At 37.1% G+C, this 27,468-nt stretch overlaps 1 protein-coding gene across 4 annotated transcripts; it reads left to right on the plus strand.

Annotated features, from left to right (window-relative positions):
• Positions 1-491: 491 nt before the first annotated feature.
• On the plus strand, positions 492-27,468 carry LOC142338215 (uncharacterized). 4 transcript variants are annotated; one of them, XM_075387872.1, is made up of 4 exons: positions 492-754; positions 1,420-1,635; positions 26,233-26,418; positions 27,050-27,468. In XM_075387872.1, the coding sequence occupies exons 2-4, from the start codon at positions 1,504-1,506 to the stop codon at positions 27,290-27,292; spliced, it is 561 nt and encodes a 186-aa protein (XP_075243987.1). In that variant the 5' UTR covers positions 492-754; positions 1,420-1,503; the 3' UTR covers positions 27,293-27,468. The 4 variants fall into 4 exon arrangements, with proteins under 4 accessions (XP_075243987.1, XP_075243986.1, XP_075243985.1 ...); XM_075387871.1 differs by having other exon boundaries at positions 493-754; positions 1,378-1,635; XM_075387870.1 differs by having other exon boundaries at positions 493-753; positions 1,381-1,635.

Genomic DNA, 27,468 nt, shown 5'->3' on the forward strand with positions numbered 1-27,468 from the left:
GGTGGACGGTAAATAAGCAAGTTTATGCTTTTTTGGTACCGCCTGAATAGAGAACAAAGATTTTTTTGACTCACCTAGATATGAGAGAGACAGAGGATGAAAGAAAAGCAAAATGGAAAAAATCGGAACTTTTTGACCGCTAAACTTAACTAAAATTTTACTTCTTTTTTTCTTGCATATTCCTGCCCCTCCTTACAGCAGTATGCACTCGATTAGCCCCACGTGCTGGTGGGCGCAACTAAGCTTGGGTGGGGGGAGGGGTTGGGGCACAAACGGAAATGATCCTGTTTATCAATGATCGGGGTTCAACAATATTTAGAGTGAGCATGAGTGAGGGGGGGGGGGGGGCGAGGGGTGGGGGGTGGGGAGGGGGTGCAGAGTGATACAAAATCGTGAAACCAAAGTGTGACAATTCAACGGACTATTGAGATCTGATGTCTTTCTAATACACAGTACTGGATTTTTCCCGCCTAATTGACCAAAGTGGACGTCATACCGAGAAAGTCACCTTTTTGGGCGAATTTTAACAACACGTGTTAAAATAACCAGCTGTTCCAAGTCTTCGTCTGTAGACTTTGTTATTTTTTTATATCAAGATGACAACTTTTGATGAAAACCAAGCAAGAGAAATAAAACCTGTTTAGCTATTAGGTTAGATGTTATTTTTATCGACGTTACTCATCTTACCTTTTTACCTTTAAACAGGAGCAATTAAGTTTGAATATAGTTCTTTATTACCTTTTGGCCATTTCAGGTCAGAATTAACCGTTTTCTTTTTCGTTTCGACTTTTCCTAAGATAGGAACTCTTTCCCATTATAGCCCCCCCCCCCGTTTAGTATGGTCAGATAACCTACAGCCCCCCAATCATGATAAATATACCATAATGGGGGGCTATAGTTTCATGGTGGGCTATAATGTGAAAGACCCGGATTTTTTCTACCGCCAGTTTTTTTACTCAGGGGTGGGGTCAAGCTATCAGCTGTTATATCGGCATTCTATTACCTACACCTTAACGGGGGGCTGAAATGGGAAAGACCCGGAAGTTACCCATTAAACTTCAGGGCAGAAACACAGAAAAGATCCCAAAATGTAACGTAGCTACTCCGGGTCTTTCCCAGTAAAGCCCCCCCCCCCTCCCCCAGCTTATAGTGGTCAGATAACCTATAGCCCCCAATCATGGTAAGTATACCATAATGGGGGGGGGCTATAATTTCATGGGGGCTGTGATGGGAAAGACCCAAATTATGGAGCCCCCTTATATTATAATTACGTATAATTACGAGGTTGGCGGCATTGGTTATATGACCATTAAACGGGGGGGGGGGGGCTATAATGGGGAAAAATAGCATGAGAACGGTTAACTCAATCTTTTGAATGCCGGCCGCTGTTATCACTTTGATCAACAATTCTCTGGACAGGCTGGCTTCAACATCATACTAAAGCACCAATTTATTATTACTTGCTCGTTATAACTTGTGTAATTTATCTATTGGGGCAGAGACATGGGGTGTTGTGGGTCTAAGAAGAAAGTGGAGGAGGATCCCCCCGAGGAACCTCCCCCGAAAGAACCCGAGCCTCCCAAGAGGGACACGATGGAACAGACACAAACTTTCGAGCAGCCAGAGGAACAAGAGGTACCAAAATCGGGTCTTTCCCATTATAGCCCCTCAGCCGCCCCCTCCCCAGTCATGGTAATTATACCATAATGGGGGGGGGCTATAATTACATGGGGGACTATAATGGGAAAGACCCTCAAAATCTTCCGCATTTTTGACTCCCTCTAATTTTCAACCCCACGATAGCGTATAGCCTCATTTTGCTTAGTCACGGAAATCCTGGTTTACTATAGCGCCAAAAATTGAGATGTCTATACGTCAAAGGACGAGCTATTTTTGGAACGTTGTTGATGAAAAGCTTTTTTCTCAAAAACGTCATTTTTTGAGTCAAAAATTTTGTTTTTTTTTCGCATTATAAGCACCACAAAAAAGTCATAGCCCCCTTCTGGTATCTGGCATTATGCGTCATACGACTCTAAGCCGGGTGGGGGGTATAATGCGATTAACACATTTTTTTGCTGCCTGGAGACAAATATCTCTCTAAAACAAATATCAGCGTGTCGTATTTACTAAATTGTGCTGACCAAAGTACTGCGAGCTATAATGGAGAAGATTACTAAACTTCGCGTCAAATCACTATTTAGTTTTTCTCTGTTCGTGCCCTCAGCCCCGTAGATAGATTTCGGATCTATTCTGTTGCCCGTGAAATAATGCACTTGCGCCTGGGGGTCGTAAGACATATATTCCAACAAAGCTGGGACTGAAACAGAATATATCCTGGATATCAAGGGCAATTTTAAGTTACGAGAACTGAGACAGGTCCAACTACATATCAAATGATTTTCAAAAAAAAAAAACGTTATAAAAAATCACAGGTTTCTTTTCATAATTGACCTCAAATAAGGTTTGCGAGTCAAAGAACAGAAAGGGTAGCGTTACAGAGCTTTTTTGACAATTTTAAGCCAAACAGTTCAGTAATTAAACTAAAATCAGCTGACGAGAAATGCAGATAAAACAGGATTTATATTTCTGTAATAGAAAATGGACCAAGCTTTCAGTTTGAACTGATAACCACAAAAATTTCTCGAAACGTTTCATACCGAGAATTGAAATAGATTTAGTTTTTTAATGGAAAATTAGTTTAACGATGGTTAATCAACTTAACTGCTATTCCCTCCCCCATTTTTTATAAGAGATCACATAATTTTGAAAATGAGACTATTGGATATAAAATCAGTTGAGCATTCACATAATTTGTTCTAATGAACTATTTTCAAGATTGGCCCGGAAAAAATCTAAACATATACAACGACCGGTGCGTGGTGCACCAACATCTACTGCGTTGAATGCACGAGCACTCTTGAGATTTAACCTTACAATCGACAAATTAAACAGCTTAACAATTATTTTTAAATATAACTTTAATGAAATTCTATACTTAGTTAAAGCAACGGAGAGGAGAAGAGTGGCAACACTTTGAAAAAATGAGGAAGTGTTTACGAATCCAACAAAACCAGTAGAACTTGACAATTAATATTACTGAACGGTCAAATGTTTTTTATTTTTTTTTTGCATTATAAAGCACCCCAACAAATCATAACCCCCCATCTTCTATATGATGTTATGCGCCATTTGATCACTAAAATGGGGGGTGGGGGTATTATGTGATAGACACGTTTTTTGCTGCCCTGAGACAAATATCTCTGAAACAAACATCAGCGTGTCGTATTTACTAAATTGTGCTGACCAAAGTACTGCGAGCAATAATGGAAAAGAGTACTAATGTCCGCCGTCAGATCACGACGTAGTTTTTCTCCTTTGGTGCCCTCAGCTTAATAGATAGATATCAATGGCAATCTCAAGTGACGAGAATTGAGACAGGTCCAACTACACATCAAAAGATTTTTAAATAGTTTTTTGCATAAAAATTCCCAAGTACTTTTTCATAATTGACTACAAATAGGATATGCGCGTCAAAACAAAACAGAAAACACGTAACGCTAAAGTTTTTTTGACAAGTCCGACTTCAACTGTACAGTAATTGAACTGAAAACAGCTCTGAAAAATGCAGATAGAACAGAGGTGTTATTTGTAGAATAGAAAATGGACCAGGCTTTCAGTTTGAACTGATCACCACAAAAATTTCATAAACCTGCTCCCAGCGAGATTTCAAATAGATTCAGTTTATAAATTGAAAATTAAATTTAACGTTGGTTAATTGACTTAACTGCTATTCCCTCGCCGTATTTTATAAGAGATCACATAAATTTAAAAATGAGATTATTGTTTTCAAATTCAGTTGTGCAATCACATCTTTCGATTAGTTGAACTATTTTCAAGGTTAGCACTAAAGGAATTTAAAAAAATACACTGACCGAACATCTACTGTGATGAAAGCAGGCCCACTCCTGAGATTTAAGCTTACAGTCCACAAATTAAACAACTCAACAATTATTTTCAATTATAATTTTAATGAAATTCTGGATCTTTTCTGTTTGTGCCCCCCCAGCTTAGTGGGCGCATATTATTTGCACCCCCCAGACGCACGTGCAATATATTTACATAGTGATTTACTATGTAATGGCACGTGCTTTGTAACTGAGCGCATAACGTACTGGGGGGCACAAACGGAAAAGATCCGAAATTCTATACACAACTAAAGCAACGGAGAAGAGTGGCAATACTTTGAAAAATTGAGCAAGCTTTTACGACACCAACAAAATTAATGGACTTAGACAATTAATAATACTGAACGCTAAGCAAATGGGGCAATAAATCAAAGAAAATTGCATTTAAAAATGGTACCAACTACACAATGACAACAGAGCAACAGTTGAACATTCGCTGACATCTTTTGTTAAATTAACATAAGAGCATACACTGGAATTGACACGTACAATTTTCCACGCCCCTTTTTACCTTTAACGCCAAAAACCAAATCGACAATTTAAATTTTTCTGAAATATTTTATCATAGCTAAATATTTATTAGATCCTTTCCGTTTGAGCCCCCCAGTTTAGTTTGTGCATTTTATTTGCACCCCCAGAACCTCGTACCATATTATACATAATGATTTAAAATGTAATGAGAGGTGCTCTGTGACTGTGGGGGCATAACGAAATGGGGGGCAAAAACGGGAAAGATCCGATTTATTTGCAATCTGTTTAGTGTAGAATTTGTTGGGCACTTCGGATGACCTCTTGTTTACATGAAGTAGAACATTTTCGATGTTGTTATTGATGTTGTTGTTCTTATTGTAACAGCCCTGGGCGAGATTGGATGGTTATCTTGTAAGATCTTACAAGATTGTTGCAAAAAATGTTTATCTTGTAAGATCTCGTAGGACAAATGTTTATCTTGTAAGATTCTTTTAAGACAAATAGTTATCTTATAAGATCCCGTACGGTGAATGGCTATATTGTAAGATTCTTGTAAGACAATTGATATCTTGTAAGGTTCTGTCAGAAAATCTTATAAGACGATGCATCCTCTTGTAAGATTCTGTCAGGATCTTGTAAGATCTTACAAGATAACCATTCGGAGTTGTCCTGGGATCGCAGCACATGTCCTTCGGCGGTAATCTAAGCTGGATATTGGTTTGTTATCATCAGTCACCTGGTCACTTTTTTAATGTAATGTTTTCCTGGACCGATATTTTTGCAAACGGATTTAAGACTGCTCGCATATCATGTTGTATTTTCACGTTAAGTTTTCTTCTTTAACGTGTTTTCTTCACGTTAAAAGTGACCCCAATTGCGTGTTTTTTTTTGCGTTAAATTCTTTTTGCTACACATGTCGATAAGTGATTTGTGATTGGGTGACGTTGTGGGTCTTTGACTTTTGAGGTTCAAATTTTTGTGCTTTGGCAAAAGATCAAAGTACGATTAATCAAAACGAAAAATGAAATATGAGGAAGTCGATTCAAGATGTTATTTACCGTTTACTTCTTAATTTTTGTTGTCTAACTGCTCAGTTCAGTTTGACTGCCGGTTATAGTGTTGGGATCTTTCCTGTTTCGGCCCGCAGTAGTTTTTATGATTCCCAATTATAAAATATGCTATTATGTCGTTATGTTGTTACAAGTTATGTTATGTCGTTGTTACGTTACGGCGCAAAAAAGCACGTGTATTAGGTGAGTGTAAAAGTAATATGCCAAATGAGCCATGTGATCAAGACATTATAGATCCTATGGTTATAAATTGAATCAGTTCCGGCTTGACTGTCGAAGGAGTTAGTATTTTGAGTTTATGGTCTCCCACCTTGTACAGATTACCCTTTGGAGTTTGGTATCGCTTGCATTTTAGGTAAATATCTATTTGATCATCGTTCACGCTGCGTCAAGAAAGTGCATGTCATTCTTGCGTTAGACATTCCAAAAGAATTCGTCTTCGTTTTATGCTTTTTAGAATCGAAAAATAGAAGGCGTTGGACGTTGAGGTTTGGCTCCTTGTGGAAAGTTATTACCTTTACATCCAATAGCCTAGAGTACTCTATAGTCCTCGATATCTTGATCTTCGTTTATGTTTTGGTCACTGCGAACGCTTGTGGGCCAGTATTGAATTATATCGTCGAATACCAGTATTGAATTAGATCGTTATAGCAAAACTTGAGTTCTTGATTGGCTTTTTTAACGCCAATAACCTCATGCAAAAGTGCTTCAATCTGTTGCGCTGTAAAAAGGTTTCAAATCAGGAGTTGGCTTAAACAATGCCATTTTGCCTAAGCCCAGACCTCGACATATAGAAAATAGTTTTAAAGCCTGGTGGGAGGAGTTATTGATTTTAATTACCCTGTCTATTTTAAGTCTTGTCATAGCAAATTGAGGTCGAGCACCGCCTTTTAACGCTCGCAAGCATCCAAACTAGCATTTCGATGGTCAATTCAACGTAGAAAAGAGTAGGATTCTTTAATTTTTTTTTCAACAAAAAATGAAGGAAAACTAAATTCATAAGATAAACTATTTGACGTCAGTGGACATTATTCCCAGTGTGAACGGCTGCATAGAATTAATGGCCAGAGCTCTGAGAATCATTATTTCAACGCTGCCGAGTTTTGTTTTTTAGTGGTTTTATTCTCATAATATGCAGTTTTTGATCGTTCCTTTGTTCCTTTTTATTAAAACTTGAACATTACAAACTTCAGGTTTTTTTAGGTCGCTAAAGTTCAGCTTATATTTGAGTGGAGTTTATATTTGAAGTGCATCGGCAAAAACATTGTCGAGGAAAAGTATAACTACAAAATAATTGGGCAGCTAGAGCAGTTATGGCAAAATCTGTATTTCCTTGACCTGAGACTATAATTCTCACCAAAATCAGCTGCGGTTAACTTTTGGAAAATAGAATCTTTTCCGTTTGTGTCCCCCCCCCCAGCTCAGTGGATGCAGATTTGCAAACCTCAGACGCACGTGGCATATTTTTACAAAATGATATACTATATAATGACACGTGCTCTGTAACTCAGGCTGCATAACGTACTGGGGGGGGGGGGGGGGGGGGGGCGCAAACAGAAAAGATTCGGAACGTTTTCATTGAAGCAACACCATATACATTCGACGCTAAGACGCCTGATCTCAATTTCCTTTTTTTGGGGCCAATTTTTCTAATGGTAAGATTTGCATTCAGAATTCCGGCAAGTTGTTTCCTTGTTTATTTGAAACTGTTTTTTAATTTCAGCTGGAATTTGTTGCAGTTGCGGAATATTGTTAAATCTAGGACAGGGAAATGAGCTGTTGATTACCCGGACTTTACGGTACAGTCTTCTAAGAGTAAATTCTTCAACTGATGCATCTAGTTTCCACTTCGGTATTCAGCAAATGAAACAAACTTTTTTTCAGTACCTGTACACGCTTGTATTGTGGCATCTTTTCAGACGATCTGTCCGCCATCTTTAGGTTCCTCATCTGAGAAAAGTGAAGAAAACCAGAAAAGTCAAAATATTCCGTCGGGAAAAATTTGGTAAACAATTAAAAACTGATTTTGTTACAAACAAAACAAACTATCTAAAATGGGGTGTGTACTAGCAATAAATAACAGTTACGGTAGTCGAGTCAAAATAAAATCAACAAAAAAACCAAAACTATTTGAAATCCAAACCAGTATTGTCACAACTCCGGTTTTGAAAATTTTGTCAACAAAATTTTCAGGAGCCATATTTTACGTGCAACTGGAAATGGTCCCTCTGTTTAATGAAATAAATAATAATGACAACCTTTTTGACAAAATTACAAAATTTTTTAGTGTAATTCTTTCAGATTTTCATACAGTTCGATCTGGTCTTCATAAAGGCAAACAATTTTCTTTCCACTAATTTCGTCTGTTAAACAAAGAAGATTAAGTGTCAAGATAAACTGGTACTTGTAGCTAAAATCCAGCAGCAAAAAACATGGTCCGAGCAAAAGTCCAACTGCTAATGTTGCAACTTTAAAAAAAAATTCCACAAAATTGCGACTATTTTATAATTTCGGTTTGACATTGTTGGAATAACAGATTATTAATGTTTATAGCACAGGAGGAAATGAGAACTTAATCACGCGAAATTCATGGTAGAGAATTTTGGGCTTAAATTATTCAATTGTTCCAGCTGGTTCCCTCTTTTGTATTCCTGAACTTATTTGAGATCAGGTTTATTTGTCTACCAGTTGACGTTTGTACCTTGTCATCAATTTAGAAGGTAATTCTGCTATCTTTAAGTTCTTTAATTGAAAAAAAACGAAGGAAAACAAGAAAATTGAAGTTTTTGCGTCCAAAAGATTTGAGGTTCTTCAAATAAAAATTTATTTTGTAAGAAGCAACAACAACAATTTGCACTTACAACAACAAATAGCTTAGTATTTTGCAAAAAAGTTGTAATTCTTTTTATTTGAAAATATTGACTATTTTTAATCACTAACAAAAAAAAGTGTCAAAATTTTTTGAAAAATAATTTTGCTCAGATAACATTTCTGTAATTATTAAAATGGATTTAATTGAGAAGTTGCGGAGCATTTATCATAGCAGTTGTCGTGTCATTTTTACTCTAGTTTTTTGCCGAGAAGCTTCTTCATTTGATTGCTGCTTAAAAATACACCAAACTTTTAAAACAACTTTTAGGAAAATCTTTGAGTTTTCAATTTTTCTATTTTACGCGGTTCAAAGTTTGTCGTGGGGGGTATTCTGTATAATTTTAAGTTCGTGCAAATATTTGTCTAATACATCGCGTAAATAGATTTACCCTTTTATCTAAGCGACCACTATGAGATTAAACTTAAATGTCCAAAGTCTGGAAAAGGCCCCAATAAGTCTTATTCAACGGACAAAGGTTTGATTCTGATCTTTTAAAATTAAAAGGAAAATCCTAAAGGAACAGACATCAGTTTACACAATTAATTCAATCACACAAAAGTAACTGATAAGGGTGAGACTTACTTTGTTCTGGTATACACTTATTTTCCAATACCAAATTGCTAACTAGACAATTTCCAATCTTTAAACTTCAATTTTGACAATTCTTAATATTCCAACTTCAACTTTCCAGATTTTCTGAATCTGAGCTAAACCGGTTAAGCAGACTGGATTCTGTTGTTCAAATTCTATTCCTATATCATTCAAGCCCAACTGGCTTCCGCAATAAGTTTTGGTGTTCTGCTCAACCTAGAGTTCCCGTTTTTTTCTGGTTTTCCACCATGTATTTTTAACAAACCTAAACCTGGTTTTTCTGATCACAACAAAGATCAGGCATAATTATCCGATTCTTCGCAGCAATCTGCGACACACACGCGCCTAAATTTATAAAAGCTTTGAAATTTGTGGAATCGGAATTATGCGGAATTTGGGGTTCTTATTACTTTCACTTCACTTCTGAATAAGTGGCAGCAGCTGTATTTTTTTAAGAAAAGTCAGACTAACACGTTGGTGTTACCAGGTGAAAACCGAAACTTTGGTTAATAGCAGTTTTAGTTCCCTTATTTCGTAAAAACGTTAATCCGGTCTGCTTGTTCTTAGTTTCCTACTTGGCGCACGCTTGGGGGGGGCTCCCTTTTACCCGTTTACATCTCACCCCAGTCAAATAATAGCAAAAGAATTTAACAAAAAACATCATAAGCACACATATAAAAGCCTGAAGCGGATAATGTATAAAATAGTCAAGATGCCATATTGAGGATTTGTTTGTCATTATCTCTTCTTTGTCAGGCGGTTCACAGTTTTATTAAGACTTTTGATCTTTTTCCTCTAACTAGCAATCTTTTTCAAATATATTTTTTCGTTCTTTACAAAGGTATTGCATGTCTTCTCATACTTCAGTAGGGTTTCAGCACATTTCTGTGTAATTTGTCGTTCTATATTGAGAAGCTCAGCTGATCGTTTCTCTCTGTCTTGCCGAACATCTCCCATTTTCTTAGCATTCATACAGTCCTGCGATAGTTGATCTTTCTCCAACCTCAGATTGTCGAATCTCATTTGCAATTCTTTCAGTGTAGATTCTGCATCAGATAATTTATCGTTTTCCAACTTTAAATTATCAAATTTCATCTGAAGTTCCTGAAGATTGGTTTCAGCTTCGTACAAAGAAGTTCTAAGCTGATAATCGCTGACTGGGATTTCGTCAATGGGAATGCCAAATGCAGTAATAGAATCGTATGGCACTGATGTTCGGAGAGTTCCTTTGTCTTGTCTCAACATATAAGAGTGCTTTTCGGGATCGCGAGAATCAAGTTTCCAGACGTTGACACGGTGAGGTAAATGCACGTTAGATAGTTGGAAATCATTCGCATCACCCTCAAGGGTTATGCCGAATCTCTCGTTCTTCAGGATAACCCTTCCAACAAACGTATAGTCGTTAGCAGCCAACCGCAGGTTATAAATTAACGCACGTATTTACATTGGGTTGTGTGGGTTAATATTCAGCTCTCGTTCCCGTTGCATTTGGAGTTTTGTTGTCAACGTAGGCATTCGAGAACGGCTTAAGCCATCATCGAGGAGGAAACGTTTGGTTGGAGGTAGTGTCGATTCAATAATTCGTGAGTGCTGTTCTCGCTCTGGAAGGCCTTTGCATTTTACAAACGGGGCACGATTTCGTTCAATTTGACGTTCGTCGACCATAAATTTGTCGAGCTGTTTATATTGTTGATGCTGACTTTTGCTGAGTGTGTTTTTCTCAGAGGGCATTCGTTTGATAACCCCGCAAGATTGATTTCCGGTTCAAACAAATCAATAACATTTGCCTTTTCTGTGGGCAGCATCGCAAAAACTCTAGAAACCGTTAGAAACATTTTAGAACATCTTTGGTGATTTCAGATAATGCCTCCTTCCAGTTGAAAAGAATTTAGAAAGGGAAAAAAGTCTTAAATTTTCCTAACCATAAACCTTTCCGCTTAATCCACTGGAGGATTAAAGCAACCTTATACATACCTGTAATACTTTACCTGTGAAGACGATGATGTTCCACTGCACCTAGAGAGACAATCCAGTTAATTTAATACTGAACATTACATTTGCTCAATTTGAAAAAAATTAAAAGAGATGTGTTCTTAAAATTTAAATAAAGTGAGCTAAAGCGAGGAAATTTGAAATATCATCAAGCAATAGTAGTTTAGTATTGACTTCATGCGAAAGGCAAGTGAAGTCTACTTTTTGTTGACAAATCACACAGCTTTTCTTTCGCTGAGAACAATCCCAGCAGAAGTTATATTCAGGATGCAGAGACATATGTCTGCCGTGATGAAATTGTTGCTTCTGTTGGAAACATTGCACACATGTCCTGACGAAGAGGAACTCCGTCAGGGGCTGCCTGCATTCAGGACACTTAAACTCCGTACATAGTTTTCGTGCCATTAGGGCACACTCACGGCACGCCACGTGCAGCCTTTTTGTGCCGTAGTGCAGTACGACCATATCCTGAGGAGAGTCTTCAAAGCAATAGCAGCATTTGTAACTTCCTTTTGCGTACAAAGATGTTGCCATCTAAATGTCGCAACAGTAGAAGAGAATTTAATGGCATTCATATTTCTCAAAATCTTAACTTGGAACATTCACTCATTTAAGAGTCAAGAAACTTACAATAAAGAACTAAAGTAAACTAATGCAGTAAGCCGTTTTTGTTTAAGTATTTAAAGTAAAACTAATTTTATTTCTTTCATTTCAACTGCTTAGTTGAAGTAGGCCAAATAGAACCTACATAATTAAAGAAATATCGAAAGGAATCATTTCCAGTGACCAAAGGTAACTCTATCACGGTAATGCTTGTGCCGATAGGCAGAAAAACCTGAGCGCTATTAAAGAGAAGGGAACAGCTGATCTCAGGGTGATGTTAACAAGCATTGAAGGATTGGTGGCTGAACATCAACAACCACAAAAGTATCTATTCCAGTTTTTCGAGTTACCCTTTACTGGCAAATAAGCAACCAACGACATACCTTCGTCTACATAGATCGAATTAGGACTATTTTTCTGTGTTTATTTACAAAAATGGTTACATAGTAAAGCATCGTATATGTATCAAAAAGTAAGCAAACTAATGGTCAAGTAAAATTAGGCGAAGGGGCTCGAGAAGTCGTACTTGATTTTGCAAATAGGACAGTAATTAAGTCTTTGCAGACAGGACCAGCAAATTAGTCGTCCAGTATGCTGTTTCATGTGGGAACCAAGACTGCAATGACGGCCAAAGGTATATATTTCGCACGGTTGGAGATCGGGATGCGTTGTTGTGGGTTCACGACAAAAAGGGCAGGGAGGCAGAGGGTAAAGGCCATATTGGTCAGGGTCATTTTGAGTTTTTATGTGATGGTAAGACAACAGAACACACTTTTTGCAAGCAGCATGCTGTACTTGAACATTTGGATCAAAGTGAAGCATAACTGGGTCTTTTATTGGACTTAAAAAACAGTAGGGGAAAATGTCAGTAAATTTAATGTTTTCCATATTACTGGATTAGGAATCTTCAGGAGGATTATTTTTGAGGAGTGGTAAAAGATTTAAGTTCGAGGGCATATCCGGAATATCGACTATAGCAAGAAAAAAGTCCCAATATAAGTTATCAGGGAAAACAACAGTAGTGTTAGAAACGAAAGGAGGTTCCTCAAACCTGTAATCAATTATAATCATTGGAAGGAGGTTTCCCAAAGTCTGCGTGAAGGATCTTTCGATTCGTGTTATTTTTATAAATTTTCCTTGGAGACAAAAATACATGATTCCTAAGTCAAAGAAAAATTTTTAAACATAATCTAAAGAATGAGGTACTAGGTCGGGTGTTGTATTCGAGAGAGCCAAAAAGAAATTCCAAAATGGTGAATCAGGGAATACATAAATGAAATCTTCTTTTATTGAATCCAAGTAGTCGAAGTAAATTATAATGGCTGGGCAAACATGATTCTCATCTGGTGCAAAAACAAAGGATCGTTCGAATTGGGTAAGGGCAACAAAAGTGTTCTGAAATTTGAAAATCATTGGGAGGAAGATTATTTAAATATCAGATCATTCGACTGCATATGATGTGGTAGACAATCAGGGTTGTTCAAACAGAACATAAAATATTTCCAGTAAATTGAACTAGGATAAACAGACATTTCACCAGCATTTGATGAGCCTATCGAACGAATTTTAACACGGAGAAAAGCTTGTGGTTCCGGTTTTGCTTTGAATGTTTTTTCAAAACCTAGAATTTCAAAAAATTGATGATTGATAAATAGGTACATTGAGCTTGTTCAAGTTAACGCAGCAGGTTTGCAAATATCTCGCTCGTTACAGAGATAATGGTTTAAGATATATGGGAGTGAAGAAATTTTCCAGGGGGATAAAAGATATAGCTTGCAAATGCAGAATAACTCAAAATAACAACAAAGGAAATAAAGATATAGGATGGAAAAAAGGAAGGACAGAAAAAGTATGGTGGTACTAAAAATTCGATTCGTGATCTGTTTTATTTAAGATATTTCGTACATAAAGTCGATGAACCTGAAAACGTGCACACTGATTTTAAGTCATACTATTAGTTTTACATCGAAACCCAATAAAATTGTTTCAGTTGAGGTGCTTTCGGATTCAAGATGTTCTATTAGCACGTCGAAGGTAGTGTTTACTGGGAAAACAAGAACATCGTAATATAATGCAGTTGGAAGGTTGATTAAAAATTTAGGAAAACCTTCATTAATAATTTTGACACGTAGGTGAACGAGGTTTTCTGAGTTTGGAATATAATAAGACGAATTTTCGCCAAAGAAATTTAAGAACTGCACAAAGAATTTGGAAGACGGGAGGGAAGTAAAGAAAGCAGATGGGTTAAAATCCATTAAAAGAGAACTTTAAGGAAGTATGGAGCCAAGTACATTTTTTCATCAGCAGAGGTTCCGGATTCAAGATGAAACACGAGTGTATCAAATGTATCATGTTCTTTATACAAAATTAGTTCATAATAGAGTCGTACAGTCTCATTTATTTCAAGACGAAGAGAGAAGTCAAGTTTTACTTCAACTTTTAAGTGAATGATGTTTCTGGATGAGGGGATATAAAAAGAGAGAATTTTTCCCTGATAATTCAAAAATTCAATTTCAAAATCTAGAGAATAAACAGGGGTAAAAATTGCCAACGGGTTAAAGTCCATGTGATGGTTTACGGTGTTTTTGAGACTCACTAATAAAAAAATCAAGAATTTCCGAGAAGTTATCGTCGTTTTTGTAAGGAATTACATCATATCGTTCCCAAACAACACTAATATAGAGATGAATAAAGTTTCGCGAACGGGGTATGAAAAAAGATCTAACTTGAGCTAATTTTTGTTGATTGAGTATAATGGTGATTTCATGATCAGTTTCTGAGACAAAAATATCAGAAGGATAACCATCATCTGAAGAATCTGATGAAGACAAAGAGAAAACAGAGGAGGAGTCATTAGAGGAGCAAATTGACATTAGTTCCCAACATATACGTCTTAGGTACATTTTCCTCGTGTTGCAAGTAATCTAATAAATTATAAAAATTGTCATTGCTTCTCGGTACAAATACATTAATGTCCTCACCACTCAGTTTGCTCCTGGAAAATGCGGGAACAGCAAAGTCTAAGCTAATGCAAACTTTAATTTGGATGTATTTTTTTGATGAAGTTATATGGAAAGCAACAATTCTACCAGTGAAAGAGCGAAAATGGACAATAACTTTGGTATTAGTCAAATAAGTTAAGCCAGTGTCCCAAATAATCTCCATATAATAAGAAATGAGCTGTAAAATATAGGAAGTGGCGCCACCATAGGTAACTAAAAGGAAGAAAAAAATTTGTTTTTTGTGTTTTTTTTTGTATAATTTCACTAGCAAACTTCAAAGCTGAAAGGTAAAAAGATAAAAAGTTACAATTTTTTTATACAGGGGCTATAACGGGGTAATGTTTATTTCGTGGAGGTTCTTCTGGCAGTGGTTGAGCGTTTTCTGCCTGTGTACAAAAATTGTATTTAGGTGATTCTACGCCTTTGAGCTCAATACCGTGTTCAGCTGCTCTCTCTTTTTGCTCTTCGTTTTCATTAGGTGAAAAAACAGAAGTAAAAATAGAAAGAACGAAAAGGTTATATGTTGCTCCAAGGAGGATTTTCCAAAAACCTGTAGTTTGTTTTGACAAACGATGAATTTCAAGAGCCCGAAGAATTGTGATTAAGATATCAATAAGAAACTTTACGAGAAGAAAACAAGCAAAATAGGCACCAAATCGTTCAACCCAATAGGCTATTTTTCCAAAGGTGCCAATAAATTGATTCACAAAAAAGGTAGGAGATAGAAGCGAATCAAGATACACCTCGCGATTAAAATTCACTGAGCTAGCAAAATCGTATCCCTTTTGATCATCAAAGTTTATGTTCTCTTTAGTCATTACCGTTCGGGTGATTTTTTTAAGATATCGTTTGAAACGGTATTTTGAATAATTTTTGACCAAAATTGTTTAATTTGATTAGGTGTGTACATTCCGGCTCGTCGTGTGTCATAAGTGGGAAATTGCGTTATATGACCAATGTCATGGGGTGACATGATCGCGGGAGAGGAAAAAGGCATGGGAGCGGGCATTAACTGGTACCAAGATTTTTCATCATCAACATCAAGTTGGAAGGCATTTTGATAGCCTCCAGAACACTTTATTTCATTAGCAATAGGAAAAGTTTGACGGGTAATAGGATCAACAAACATAGTACGATCTTCATAAAAAATTGGAATTCTATCAAAACAACGATCAAGAACTTTAGGTGGGGACAATTTTTTTGGACACTGATATAGCCATCCGATACTTCCATCGGTGTCCAAAAACATCGAACGGTTCCCGTTAAGCATATAACCTGCTAATCTGTTATTTTGCACAGCAAGCATCATAATAGTTAGTATCTGGGTTCTCTCTAACTCACATTGGTTTCGTAAAAGAGTCATTTCAGAATGTCTCAACTGTTTTGCATTGAAGTACATAAGGTAGGAGAGTTTGGCGCCTAGATGTAACTAATAGTCTATCTTATCTGTTCCTACAAAATTCCAGAAGAGTTTATCTTTTTCAAATTTACCGAGATTAGAAGAGACCTTAGACATCCCGTTTATTGAAACCACATTATTTGAATCAACTGTCATTTTATAATTATTTTTTCCTTGATGAATAACATTTGTTTGCCCGTACTCATATCAAAACCACCTGAATAAGAAATAAACAAGGAACCAAAATTTGTTTGGTACCGTGCTCCTTTCTTGCCACACAACTCCTGTTTATTGTCATATATACGAAATTTCATGTCAAGTTTTTCACTGTTTTCATCACGACCATACATTTTTTCTCTCTCAGTTGGTTCAGTTTTTCCGTCGCTCACAATGTAGTATTGAGCGGGCGTAGGATCAAAAAGATACTTAACCATTTTAGCTTTATTTTGGAAAAAAACAGAGAGAAGGCAATTACTAGGTTGGGTCCAAGTGTACGCAAATGGATCTAAGAAGGTGGATTCACATCCACCGTCAGTCAGACTGCACGGTAGGACAAAACCATATGGGTTCTGTAGCTTTTTGTTGTCTGCATTTACTTTTAATTCCACTTGCTGCATGTAAGTTTCAAATGTGTAATGTTTAATATGGCCTCTGCCATCACAATCAATTACACTATCTTTTTCTCTAGTTTGACCGTGATTATAATTTGACTGATTTTTTTCATTAAAATTAATTGGAAGTGTAAAAGTGTGACCAAATTCCTTTACAACAAATTCATGTTTTTTGAAGCGAGTGCACATTGTTCCGGAGATATGATCAGGTCGTACGTAATACTATTTTGGTTATGAATTATAGAGGAGTGTGAGTTCACTCCGCAATGAAAAATTAAGGGAAAAACTTTCACGCGACACATTGTCCCGTTGAGTGAAACACGATAGGATCTTTGATACAATGTATCAGAAACCTCTGTTACATAAAGGTTTTCAGGGCTGAGTTTGCAGGGAGCTACTTGGTTTAAGGCATACATTCGATTTTCATTGGCGTGAGAACAGTCATAATGAGAAACTTTTAATGTGTTGGACACATCTTCGTGATGAGACTCAGAGTAAGTAAAGTAAAAAAGAAAATAGAAGGAAACGATATAAAGAAGATAGGAAAAAGCATACATAATAAAGAACTAACTAAACTGGTGAAGCATGCATATGAAGTGACCAGAAACTGTGGGAATGAAGGAACCGTGGCAGAGTTGATCTACAATGATTGATAAGTCGTTTTTATCAATTTGTGCAGACGATTCTTTAACATAAAAAAATATATTTTATTATTAGCTCAGGTGAAGCCTGCTTGGTAAAAATTTGGTCGTCTACGGGTACGAAAAGATGACGAGGGCAAATTTCCGTAATCATTATCTGAGGGCATTTGAGGTGAGCTGATTACACGAGTTCGACTGTCAGGAGGGGTACTTCTTGATGACACATTAGTGCGAATAGAATCTGGGTATGGTGTTGAGGTTCTACCCCTTGGTCTATGCGGTAGAGTCGGTGAGGGTGTAAGTATTCTCGAGGGAAAATTGATATCAGGAAAACCCGAATCCAAAGTTTCAGTTTTTTGTTGTGAATTTTGTGGCTCATTTACTTGTGAATCAGTAGTTGGAGGAGAGCTTAACAATTCCACAGGCACATATTCAACTTGTTCAAATGGATTTTGAAAACTAAATTTGTTAAGGGGGGCATTTAGTTTGTCGATCTGAGATGTTAATAAACCTCGATAAAAAGTTTTCTTATCATCATTTGTTAGTCCATAGTTAGTAATCAGATCTACTGTTTTTTCCTCAATTGGAAAATATTCGATGAGATGGTTCCAGTGGACCACCCTTTTGTGACTTTCGTCCTTATCTAATGTTATTTCATAGTTCACATTTGTTATTTTTCTTGTGATAGTGTAAGGTCCACTTCGCAGTTCGTGCAATTTTTTTGATTTCCCGTCTTGAAAAGAATGATTTTCGAGGAGAACTTTTCTGCCGACCGGCAATATTTTTCCAAGCTTATGTTAAAATGTTCTTAAATAAGCCGTATTGTAAAGATGTTTAAAAGTGTTTTCACGTAACAAAAGTTTTGTACTTAAATTGTTTTTTAATAGCCTGTCAATATCTTGGTTCTCGGATTGTTGTTGGGTGTGCCTATGTAATGGGAGATCCTTACAAAAAGCGGAGGAGCAATTTAGCTCGGAATTTCTCAGCAAACCCAATTTTAGGGAAAGGGGGATTTGTGGTTTTTCTCCAAATACAATTTCATAAGGTGTTAGGCCAGTGGCGGAATTTACAGTGGTGTTATTTGAAAAAGCAAATTTTTTGCTAAGTCAGCCCACTGACTTTTTGAATTGTCTAAAAAAATTCTGAAATGAGCTGCAAGATGATTGTTTTGAATTTCAACTTTCCCGTTCGTCCAAGGTGAATGAGAGGTGCGAGGGGCATGTGTTATTCCTAATTCGTGAGTCCAGCTGGCAAACTCTTCGCTCATAAAACCCGAACCCCTATCATAGACTAGTTTTTGAGGAATACCAAAGCTTAAATTGAAGTTTCGAAAGCTTTTATTGTATCCTCCGCACCTACGCTTGCAAGAGGATAAACTTGAATGAACCTAGAAAAAGCATCTACCACTACCAGACAATGTCTTTTTCCTCTTGAAGGGGGGTTTAGGGGACCCTTGTGGTCAATATGAACCGGAAAGGAAAAGGGACCGTACTAGACCACGGTTCCAATGGCGCTTCATTTACGTCTTTTCGTTTCGGCTTGTTTTTTTGGCAATCTAAACAATCCTGACATAAAACATGCACCCATTTGTAAAGTCCGGGCCAAAAAAAGAAACGTTGGATATTTGGTAACACTTTTTCTTTACAAGAGTGGCCAGCGTAACAATTGCGGTGACTTAGTTCAAAAACTTTCAAAATTAGTGAAAGAGGCACGCAAATTTTGACACTAAAATCTGGGGAATCTGGGAAATATTTTTTAATGCAAAGCAAGTTTCCTACAAGGCAAAGATCTTCGAATTGATTCATGTAAGCTCTTAAGCCTTTTGATTGCCAATATTGTACAGTTTTTAATTTATTTTTGTCATTATTTTGGAAATCTTTTCTCACAATACTTAGCACTGGATCATTCATCTGCTCATGCATGATGAACTCGATATTTAAATCAACTTTTTTTTGCAAACTCAGAAAGTTTAGTTATTAATTCGGCGCCGTCAGTTTTTTGTGAAAAATCGGAGTCCGAAAATTGTTCTAGTAGCGAAACTGATTGAAACTTTTTTTTGAATTGTTGCCTGCAAAAACTTATCTCTTCCTGAAGAGCTTGATCTGGGAGTTCGAGGTTTTGGCTGATCAAAATTTGGTCAGAGCCCTCAAGGCTTTCTGCTGAGGTTTCAAGTTCAGAGGAGTCAAGATTTTGTGTGGTGAAATCGCTATAGTCCTCCGAATCAGAAGTCTCTGAAATCTGAGAGTAAGAATGTTCTTCCTCAGATGCGGGTCCAAAATTTTTTATTACCCTAGGAAATTTGAGTTTTCGATAGTGATTTATTGAATTTCCTAAGCTGAAGGATTCGTTTATGTTAGAAAGGGAGCACACCGTTTGATCATTTTCGGTATGTGATTCGGACACAATTTCTGATTCCGAAATTTGTAATTTTTCTTTTCCATTAACACTTTGTTTAATTATTGGGAGAAAGTGGTTTGTTTTTCCTCGCTCAGTGTCCTGGACAATGGAGTATTTTTCCTCAAGTCCCTTTTCATCAAAAAATTTAATATCTTTCGCAATTTTTTTGTGTTGTAGTTGGTATCTGTCTAGTTCACGGAGTTTAACATTTCTACTCAAGATATCAGGAAAAGCTAAGTTTTTTCCTTCGGTCCAAACAATTTTTAGATTCTGAAATTGCGTAATAAAAACTTGATATCTAAAAAAACGATGAGAAAGTTTTCCGCGTCTTCCCCACAAGTAAATTATTGGTTTGTGGTCACAATAAACATATATGGGATGCGGCGAACCTAAAAGATAGTGTTCGTATGTTTGTAGTGCGGACACGATACCACATAACTCCCTGTGCGTAGTTGACATTTTTTGTTTAGACTTATCAAAAACTCTGGAATTATACGACACAATGCTTTTTCCTTCGGGGATTTCCTGAACAAGGATAGAACCTGTTCCTATTGAAGAAGAATCAACATGAACATGGAAAGGATGTTTAGTGTTAGGAATAGCTAGTACATTGTCAGAACTTAATCTATTTTTTATTTCACAGAATGATTTTTCATGTTCTGGTTTCCATTCGAAAACAGTGTCATCACGTATAAGGTCGTAAAAGGGCTTACAATCGACGTAAAGATTTTCTATGTACATGCTATAAAAACCTAGACAACCAAGTACTCGCATAACATCTCTCTTATTTTCAGGAGATTTTCAGGTCTGCTACCCTTTTTTTTACAGGTTGAATGCCGTCTTTACCTACTACATGACCAAGAAATTGAACTTTTCGCAGGAAAAATTTAGTTTTCTCTGGCTGGGCTTTTAATCCGGGTTTTCGTAGCAGATGGAGATAATGAACGATAATTCTAAACATCTCACTTTGTGTTTGAGCTTGCATGATAGTATCGTCGATGTAAGTGATTGCTTGGTTATTTCTAATCAAGGGCGCAAAATGAATTGTCATTATTCTACTGAAAAAATTTGGCAAACCACAAAGTCCATAAAAACCACGTTGGAAAGTGTATTGCTTTGAGCCAATAACAAAACTTGTTAGTTTTTGGGTTTCCTCCGTTAGAGGGACTTGATTATATGCGGAGCAAAGATCACTCGTAGTGAAATATTTACCATTGAGTCTATTTAACAAAGCACCCACTGGTTCAAGTGGCCAGGAGTACGACGTCAAGTCGGTAATTGAATTTAAGTATCGAGCATCTATGACAAGCTTGACAATGTTCCCTTTGGGTAGGATGATTATGGGGTTAATAAACATCGAACCCATTTCATTATCGTCACCCATTTCTCGGATAATACCCGATTGGATTAGTTGTTCAAGTAATGATTTGAGTTTTTCCTCATAGTGCAGAGGAACCCGTGAAGGTCGTTGTTTGCGGAAAAGAGCATTTGGGAGTAACTTAACGTGAATTTTTTGCTTTATGACGCCAACGTCGTATTTGTGAAGAGAATAAACATCTTTATTTAGGACAAGAATTTCTAGAAGTTCTGCCAATTGTTTTTCATCGATATCTGATTGACTAAAATCAAACTTTTGTAGGAATTCACGGTCAGATTTTTGAAACTTTGATAATAATTTTTTGTCCAACTTTTCATCCCTTATTGTTATAAAGGTTTGTTCGGCTTTTGGTTTCAGATTTTTCAATTCGTCACTAAAATCTGTTGGTAGCTCATAGTTTTCAGAAAAATTTTGTTGTTTTTGTTTTATTCGTTTACCGATGGCTGGATTAATTTTGTCATCTTCTTTTTTATCAAGTTCATTAATGATTGATGGAAGTACGCAATCCGTGACGTGGAACAAATGATTGATATCCGCATCATTCTTCAAGATTAAATCTATAAAAGCGATATTGTCAAAAACTGAAAATTGAACGAACTGCTCGTAGTCAATATCAAGGATTGTATGTCCGATATAACCTTTTGCTAAAACCACTTTCCGGTGTCCCGGATTGTTCAGCATTACAGGAAGTTCTTTCTCATCTTGTGAGCAAAAAACGTTATGAGAGTGTACACCCTTAGCCGTTATTTTTTCACATAAAACAAAACTTGTTCCCTTGGGAATTTTATAGTTAGGCGGATGTACTGTTATGATGCGTGTTGTTAGCGGTGCAATCTCAATAACATTATCAAGGCAAACTTGATTGAATATCCCAATGTAGGGAAAGCTTTTGGACTGAAATGTGAAAAGTTTTGCGGACACACCTGGATGAATTTTTAGATCCATTTTTGGTGTCGTTAGATCAATGTTATTTGAGCATGATTGAAGAAAATCCATTCCTAATATGTTATGCTTCGCGCCATTTTTTTCGGATACAAGGATTCTATGTTCCACTTCGTACTGCCCTTCGATGTCAAAAGATGATTTTAGAACTATGCTCCCAAGGATTTTGAGACGTTCACCATTGACTGCAATAGTGCTTGACTTTGTTGGATGATCGTTAGTTTTTGTACATTACAAAGGTTTTCGTATGAATAGTAGTTTAACAAGGAACAAGTTGCGCCAGTGTCTACAAGGAACTGAGTTTCATAACCGTTATATTTTTTATCGTCTCCGACGGGTCGTTGATACAAGTTCATGTAAATATGAGATTTATCAATTTCCGGAGACTGCTCTAGTTTAAATTAAACTCATTTCTGCCTGGGTCCTGAACTTGTGCACGCTCTGATGGGAAGTGAACAGTTTTTCTGTCCCTACTTGGACTTCGAGAGTTGTTGGAATTTTGTCTAGAATACGCAGGATTTTGTTCTCTGTTATACTCAGATCGGTATCTTACCCTACTATTATCTCGATAATTTTCATGAGAGCGGTTTTTAGGTTCAAAACTTCGATAACGCGATCGCGTGTCTGCATTTTGTGCAACACGATTTTGGTTATATGAATCGGGATATCGTTGCATTGAGTAATTCGATGGTAAGCGAGCAGGGTTGTGGTAAAACTTAGGACTATTATTATAATCATTGTTTTTGTTATTACTTGAAATAAAGTCCCTAGCTCTGCCCCGAGAATTTTGTTGGGGAGTGTTTTGTCTATTGTATTCATTTGATCGAGAACGTCGGTAGTTATCAGTAAATTTGTCCCGATAACTAGGGGGTTGCCTGTTTTGCTCGTCATGACTTTTTTCTCAAAACAATAAGCAATAGTGTGACCTGATCTTTTGCAATAATTACAAAAACGTGTGTGATTTTGTCGATTTCTTGGTTGGTTGGGGTCATAAATTGCATTTATTTTGTTTTCTTTCATTAGGTTTGTAAGTTCTGTTAGTTGATTTTTTTTAGTGCCTGAATTTCGGATTGATTATCAAAATTGGAGGAGCCGGCGCAAGCATACTCACTACTCACTGTGTAACTTAGATCTCTGTTAATTACATAGTCTTGTAGATCTTGCCAAGTATCCCCTGGATGCTCAATTTGTCGTTGGTGAGCTTTTTGTTTTAAACTTGGGGGCGTTAATCCGCTTTTTTGTGGTTCTTTGTTCATTTGTGAAGGGGTTTGGCCAGCTTTTTTCTACTGCTGTGTTGACCCGATGAATATAACTTTTAATCAATTCGTTTGGTTGCCGTTTAATATTTTCAATTTCGATGCGCTTACGGTACTGATCTCGGTTATCTGAGAATCTATTGACAAATGCGTCACTTATTTGAACCCAGGTTTGGCCAGCGGGAAGGGTTTCAAACCATTTAGCGGCCGGGCCTCGTAAGACAGAGCCAAAAAGTGCTCGTTTTCTAGCGTCATACGCCGGTTGGTTACCAGGATGGGCAGGTCGTATTCCTAGTGAAAAGTCGATTTTTTTTATTGATTAAGTTCAAAAAATCTTGTGCATCCTCTGATGGGTCTAGACCAGTGAACTTTTCCAATGCTAGGTCGGGATAAGCAACAATGTTGGCCATTATGAAATTTTTTAGCAAAACACAGAGAATTAAAAGTATTTATGTGGTACAAAAATTTTTCAAAAAGCAGAGAAAGTCAGCGTTCGGAATATATCGGAAAGTATAACACAGAGTTCGATAAAATTTGTTTTAATGGAGCAAGGGTGGGAAATATGTTCCAAGTTAAGAAATTGATCTTTATGTAAAATTCAATCTAAAAGGGAAAATTTATGCTAAAGATTTGTTTATGATAAAAGTAAAAAGTTTATTTACCCATTGGTTGCTATTAAAAACTGAAAGTGCGGGGGAGATTTTAGAAGAACAAAATTAGTCCATATAAAATTTGAGAAACACCAAGAAATACCAGTTATAGGCGAGCGCAATTTTGGTTAGACAGCAACTAATAAAAAAATTCCAGAAAAAAAATAGCTAAACAGATCTAAGAGGGAACATTCGGTTTCAGAATAGAACACAATTCACAGAGGAGAATTCCTCTTTTGCCGTAAGCGAACTTGAATCGTGGTTCGAAACAGAGGTTCTCGTTAGTCACTGGGGCCGAAGCCATAGAGACGACGTAGCATCTAAATTTTTGGTTTGGAAAACTCAAGTCTGTGAATCGAACATCTATCTTCCACCACCTAATACATTCGACGAACTGATTTTGAATCAGTTGTCAGCCTAGGGAAAAAAGAATTATCACAGTTAAAGATTCTTTGAAATTGTTTGTAATGTTAATGTCAAATTGTATATTGAGTTCAGCTGCTGTCGCACCAGATTTACGCGGTTAAAAGTTAGTCGTGGGGGGTATTCTGTATAATCTTAAGGTCGTGCAAATACCCTTTTATCTAAGCGACCACTATGAGATTAAACCTAAATGTCCAAAGTCTGGAAAAGGCCCCAATAAGTCTTATTCAACGGACAAAGGTTTGATTCTGATCTTTTAAAATTAAAAGGAAAATCCTAAATGAACAGACATCAGTTTACACAATTAATTCAATCACACAAAAGTAACTGATAAGGGTGAGACTTACTTTGTTCTGGTATACACTTATTTTCCAATACCAAATTGCTAACTCGACAATTTCCAATCTTTAAACTTCAATTTTGACAATTCTTAATATTCCAACTTCAACTTTCCAGATTTTCTGAATCTGAGCTAAACCGGTTAAGCAGACTGGATACTGTTGTTCAAATTCTATTCCTATAACATTCAAGCCCAACTGGCTTCCGCAATAAGTTTTGGTGTTCTGCTCAACCTAGAGTTCCCGTTTTCTTCTGGTTTTCCACCATGTATTTTTAACAAACCTAAACCTGGTTTTTCTGATCACAACAAAGATCAGGCATAATTATCCGATTCTTCGCAGCAATCTGCGACACACACGCGCCTAAATTTATAAAAGCTTTGAAATTTGTGGAATCGGAATTATGCGGAATTTGGGGTTCTTATTACTTTCACTTCACTTCTGAATAAGTGGCAGCAGCTGTATTTTTTTAAGAAAAGTCAGACTAACACGTTGGTGTTACCAGGTGAAAACCGAAACTTTGGTTAATAGCAGTTTTAGTTCCCTTATTTCGTAAAAACGTTAATCCGGTCTGCTTGTTCTTAGTTTCCTACTTGGCGCACGCTTGGGGGGGGGGCTCCCTTTTACCCGTTTACACTATCTATTCTGTTTCACCTCTTCAGTGTTCTTTACACCCTACCCTCATTTACAGTTGATACGTTGTTAGCACGTTACTATGTTACAAATAGTGCGTTCGCAGGGGCATAGAAATTAAACGCGCACTAAGCGCGATCGAACAGAATAGATTCCCAATCGTCAACTCCTTGAAACGTCATTCACTTCGCTGCAGAACTTTTATAATTCTTCCGTCTTCTTCCGAGTTTCCTGATTGTTTTGAGATTTTTTGGATTATAGAAATTGATGTTATGTGGAATGTCTACAATGGAAAGCCAACACGCGATAGTTGGTATTCATTTTCAAACAAAAATTTGCACGAAACGATTTTACTTTATTTAGAAATTGAAAGAAACAAGAAAAATAACGGATATCGCGTCAGAATAATTTGAGCGTGGAGATCCAGCCCCAACACAAAAAGATTTAGAGGTGACTCAACGCAAACATTTTAAAACTCAAAACTTCTTATGCGCAAGGTTTAATAAACTTAGTAACATATTGGAACAGCGAGAATTATTTGTCGCAACTTTGAATAATTTTTGCTGCTTTTGCGTTCATTTTATTGTTTTCGCCAAATTGCGACTTTTTATTCATAGAAATTTTTCGGCTGCATTTCATAACTTAAATTTTTGTGTGATCGAGTTTTCACCTAATATCCTACGATCCAAAACTGAGTAGAACAATTTTTGTCACGATCTCTTTGAAAGCTGAGTTGATTAACAGCAGTTTGTTCAAGCTAGTTGTGTTCCTGTTATCTATGGCTAGCAACAAAAATTTCAGGGGAATAAAGGTTATAACCTTTATTCCGTTGAAATTTTTGTTGCTAAAACTAAAACGACAAAATAATAAAACGCCGAAATACTAAAACGACAAAATCTTCAGATCTTAATTTAAAAACATCTCAGTGGAAATACATTTTCTTCAAAACAGTTCGTCAAGTTTATTATTTGACATGAAAATTTTGTGTATGTCTTTAGGATGAAGACCCAGGGCCCCGAAAGGAGACTCTAGAGACCTCTGCACCTGATGAGCCAGAAGCGACCCAGGAGGAGTTGCCTGAGCCTGAGGAGGAGGTGACGGCCATCGAGGGTCCCAGTGTTGGTGACGATGGAAAGGGGGAGGTTGAGCCAATAGAACCCGTCCTTATTCCAGTTACTACTAAGGTAAGTATTTGTACTTGTAGTAAAAGACATCAACGTTCGAATGCATGAATAAATTCGGATCTTTTCCTTTTGAGCCCCCCAGTACGTTATGCTCCCCCCAGTGACAGAGCACGTGTCATTACATAGTAAATCATTATGTAAAAATATTGCACGTGCGTCTGGGGGTTGCAAATAATATGCACCCACTAAGCTGGGGGGGGGGCACAAACGGAAAAGATCCATAAATTCAAACTTGATAAATGAAATGAACAACAAACTACAATTTTCAAAAAGGTCAAAAATAAATCATACGACTCAAGTTCACAAGATTTAATTGAAGTAGTTTTTGCCTCTTTAAGCTACAGAAACGCCCATAAACACGAAAACCATTTTTGGGGTTGACGGAAAGAGATCGTGCGCTCTAAAAAGAGCTCAGTTAACTTTCCCCGAATTTCTTTATAATTTCGGGTCTTTTCCTTTTGTGCTCCCAGCTTAGTGGTTGCATATTTCGACCCCCCCCCCGACGCTCGTGCAACAATATTTTTACATAATTAGCACGTGCTCTGTAACTGGAACGAGGCGGAGATTGGGGGGGGGGGGGGGGAGGGCTGCTAAACGTACTGGGGTGCAAAAAGATCAGTTGTTTGCACAGGTTGATGAAATGGGCCCTGGGGACAAGAACCACGTGGTAGTTCGTACTTCCCTCTGTGCTTCGGGTGGAGGAGTCGAGGTGGCGGGAGGAGGTGCCGGACCCAACGCCAGCAACAGCCAGCTGTTGGATCCCAAAACTACGGAAACTACAGGCCAGAATGCAACTAATTCTGACTCGTACTACACTGAACAAACTTCAACTGGACAGAAAAGCTTGTCAAGTGTTGACATGAAGAAACAGTAGGTTTTGGACAGAAGAATCGGTTAACGACTGTTTGGATGGTCGTCAATCTCCTGTGAAGTGGCTAACTGAACTCAAACTATGAAATTCGTTGAGTTTTGTTTGAACATTTTTGATCGAGTTCATACCATTACCATACAGATACCCCCACCATGGAATCTAAATTTTATTATACCCAC

Source organism: Convolutriloba macropyga, chromosome 4 (assembly GCF_964194025.1).
Source record: "Convolutriloba macropyga chromosome 4, txConMacr16.3, whole genome shotgun sequence".
NCBI classification, from domain to species: domain Eukaryota; kingdom Metazoa; phylum Xenacoelomorpha; order Acoela; family Convolutidae; genus Convolutriloba; species Convolutriloba macropyga.

What these genes read in the sequence shown, in the direction of transcription:
- LOC142338215 (XM_075387872.1), top strand. Translation starts at nt 1,504, where the DNA reads ATGGGGTGTTGTGGGTCTAAGAAGAAAGTGGAGGAGGATCCCCCCGAG. An exon ending in AGCAGCCAGAGGAACAAGAG is followed by an intron (nt 1,636 to 26,232) that starts GTACCAAAATCG and finishes GTATGTCTTTAG; the next exon opens with GATGAAGACCCAGGGCCCCG. An exon ending in TTATTCCAGTTACTACTAAG is followed by an intron (nt 26,419 to 27,049) that starts GTAAGTATTTGT and finishes TTGTTTGCACAG; the next exon opens with GTTGATGAAATGGGCCCTGG.